General features: G+C 37.5%; 1 protein-coding gene across 1 annotated transcript; it reads left to right on the forward strand.

Moving 5' to 3' along the window:
- Positions 1–295: 295 nt before the first annotated feature.
- On the forward strand, positions 296–1,276 carry LOC141677749 (uncharacterized). The gene has a single exon (XM_074483797.1). It carries the CDS (start codon positions 296–298, stop codon positions 1,274–1,276), a length of 981 nt encoding a protein of 326 aa, XP_074339898.1.
- Positions 1,277–2,416: the final 1,140 nt, after the last annotated feature.

Consider the following 2,416-nt stretch of genomic DNA (forward strand, 5'->3'; position numbering starts at 1 on the left):
GTAATAGACTTTTTAATCAAGAAATTGTATTTGCTTTTAGTTTCGATTTTAGAGTTAATGGTCCGGAAGTGCGGGTCGTTACAGTTGGTATCAGAGCAGGCTGTCCTTCGGAGTGTATTAGGTATGGGACTAGTACATTCCCTAGGATGCGATCCTTTAGACTATCGTATAGGTCTTAGAAAATTATTTTGGATTTAGGGCATTTATTTGTGTGATTATTTGATATGTTTGACTTTTGTGTTTTTTTTGATTATTGACTATAAGTTTAGAATTTGTTTTGTGTGTTCTAGTAAAGATGGATGGAGAAAATCAGAACAACAATGAAAATCAGGGCAATAATGATGAAGGAGGAAACGTCTTTGACCAGCTGGCTGAAACTCTAGCTGTACTTGTGAATCAGCAACCGAAGCCCAACATCGTCTCTCAATTCAAGCGTTTGAACCCGCCAACTTTTGATGGAGCTACAGACCCGGCTATCGTTGAGATGTGGATCCAAGAGATGGAAAAAGCTTTCGGACTTCTGGGGAGCAATGAGGAACAGAAGGTGACCTTAGCTGTGTACCAATTGCAAGGAAGCGCTTACGACTGGTGGCTTATGGAAAAGAGGAAGAATGAGACGACAAATCTTAAAGAAAATCATGAACCGTACACTTGGGCAAAGTTCAAGAAGGCTTTAGAGGACAAGTACTTTCCGAGAACAGTTCGTCTGCAGAAAGAGAGGGACTTCATTCGACTTCAACAAGGTGGAAGAACCGTCATTGAATACGAAGCAGAATTTGCAAAGCTTGCGAAGTACGCGTCGACCCTAGTAGCAGATGAGAGCAGTCGAGCACGAAGATTAGAGGAGGGACTTCGAAGTGACATCAGGAATTCAGTGGCGTCGTTTGAACTTCAGACGTACGAGGCTGTCCTCAACAAGGCGTTAGTGATCGAAAGGGGCTTGGCAGAATCTGAAAAGGCGTCTGGCAGTTGGAATAAGAGGCGGTTCACTCAAACTAGTGGGCAATCTTTTCAAGGGGGACCACTCAAGAAGCCACACGTGTACGATAACATCGGGGGTCAAGGTGATCGAGAGACGTGTACCAGGTGCGGCAAGAATCATCCGGACAAAGTCTGTCATTGGAATACAGGTGCTTGTTTTCATTGCGGAGAAGTAGGACATAAGATTTCGAATTGTCCGCACAATCCGCCACCGCCACCAAGGAAGGAAGCAGATAACAAGATGGGCAAAGGACGTGTGTTTCAGCTGACAGGAAATGACAACTATCGCAATTAAGGTATGATTTCTTTTCTTTAGTGACTTATTTAATTTATTTATGTTATGTGAATTTGGGGACCAAATTCTTTTAAGGAGGGAAGAATGTAAAATTCGTAATTTTATTTTTAATTTATTTATTAGAAATTAGATATTAATTTGTCTAGATAAATATTTTAAAATTAGAATATTCTGAAAACATTTTGTGCAAGGTAGTTGATTTGTGAAAAGATTTGTTATTTGTGGAAATAAGTGTAAGAATAATTTAGAAAATCGAAATTTTTTTTAGTTTAGGTAATTGTGTGTATCAAATATTTTATTTATGGAATTTACTTGGAGAGGTTGTAAATCTTTAGGAGGAAATATTATTATTTCCTAGTTGAGATATAGGGTTTTGTATCGTTATAAATACACCATATTCGTATTCCTTGTTTTTATCATTAAAATTCGTAGGACTTTCTCAGCAAAAATCAGCTGTTTTGTAAAATTCGTAGAAAATTCATCGTAAGTCGGAATTCAGTGATTCTGGACTTTTCGGAGAGGTCTTTTCGTTCTCTACAACTTTCGTGTTTCGTGTTTTTCAAGATAACATCGTTTAGAGGGTCAAAATCGAGTAATTTTAGATCTGGTCATTTTTTGAGGTAAGTTTTCGATCGATCTTACTAGTGTTTTCAAAATTGTGTATTATGCGTGTATATTTGATTATCAAAATATGGGCTAAGTGATGATATATTTGAAAGTATTATGTGTTATAGTATATGTATTATTATATATATGTGATGTCTGGACGATAATTTGAGATCTTTGATTTGTGCCATGGTTTGTGAAAATATCGAATAAGAACTTAGGACCGCAGTCACCGGATTGTAGTGACAGTTTTGAGAAAATTTAGGACCGTTATCACCGGGTTGTAGTGATCGTGGCATGAATTATGGATTTTGAATTATTGTTGTTTATGTGCTATGTGTATCGAATAAGAATAAGAATGTGTATCGAAAGTGTGTGTTTCGTATATCGTATCGTATAGATTATCGGTGTATTTTGTTATATGTGTGTGTGTTACTTGGCCTACTAGTTGGATCGATTGGTCTCTTGCTGGGCTGTATAGCTCATTCTTACAATTTCAGGTTTCGTCCGAGATTCGAGTTGTATAGCATTGGA

The sequence above is a fragment of the Apium graveolens genome, chromosome 8, assembly GCF_009905375.1.
Source record: "Apium graveolens cultivar Ventura chromosome 8, ASM990537v1, whole genome shotgun sequence".
NCBI lineage: Eukaryota > Viridiplantae > Streptophyta > Magnoliopsida > Apiales > Apiaceae > Apium > Apium graveolens.

Coding starts and splice junctions, on each gene's coding strand:
- LOC141677749 (XM_074483797.1), top strand. CDS start 296: ATGGATGGAGAAAATCAGAACAACAATGAAAATCAGGGCAATAATGAT.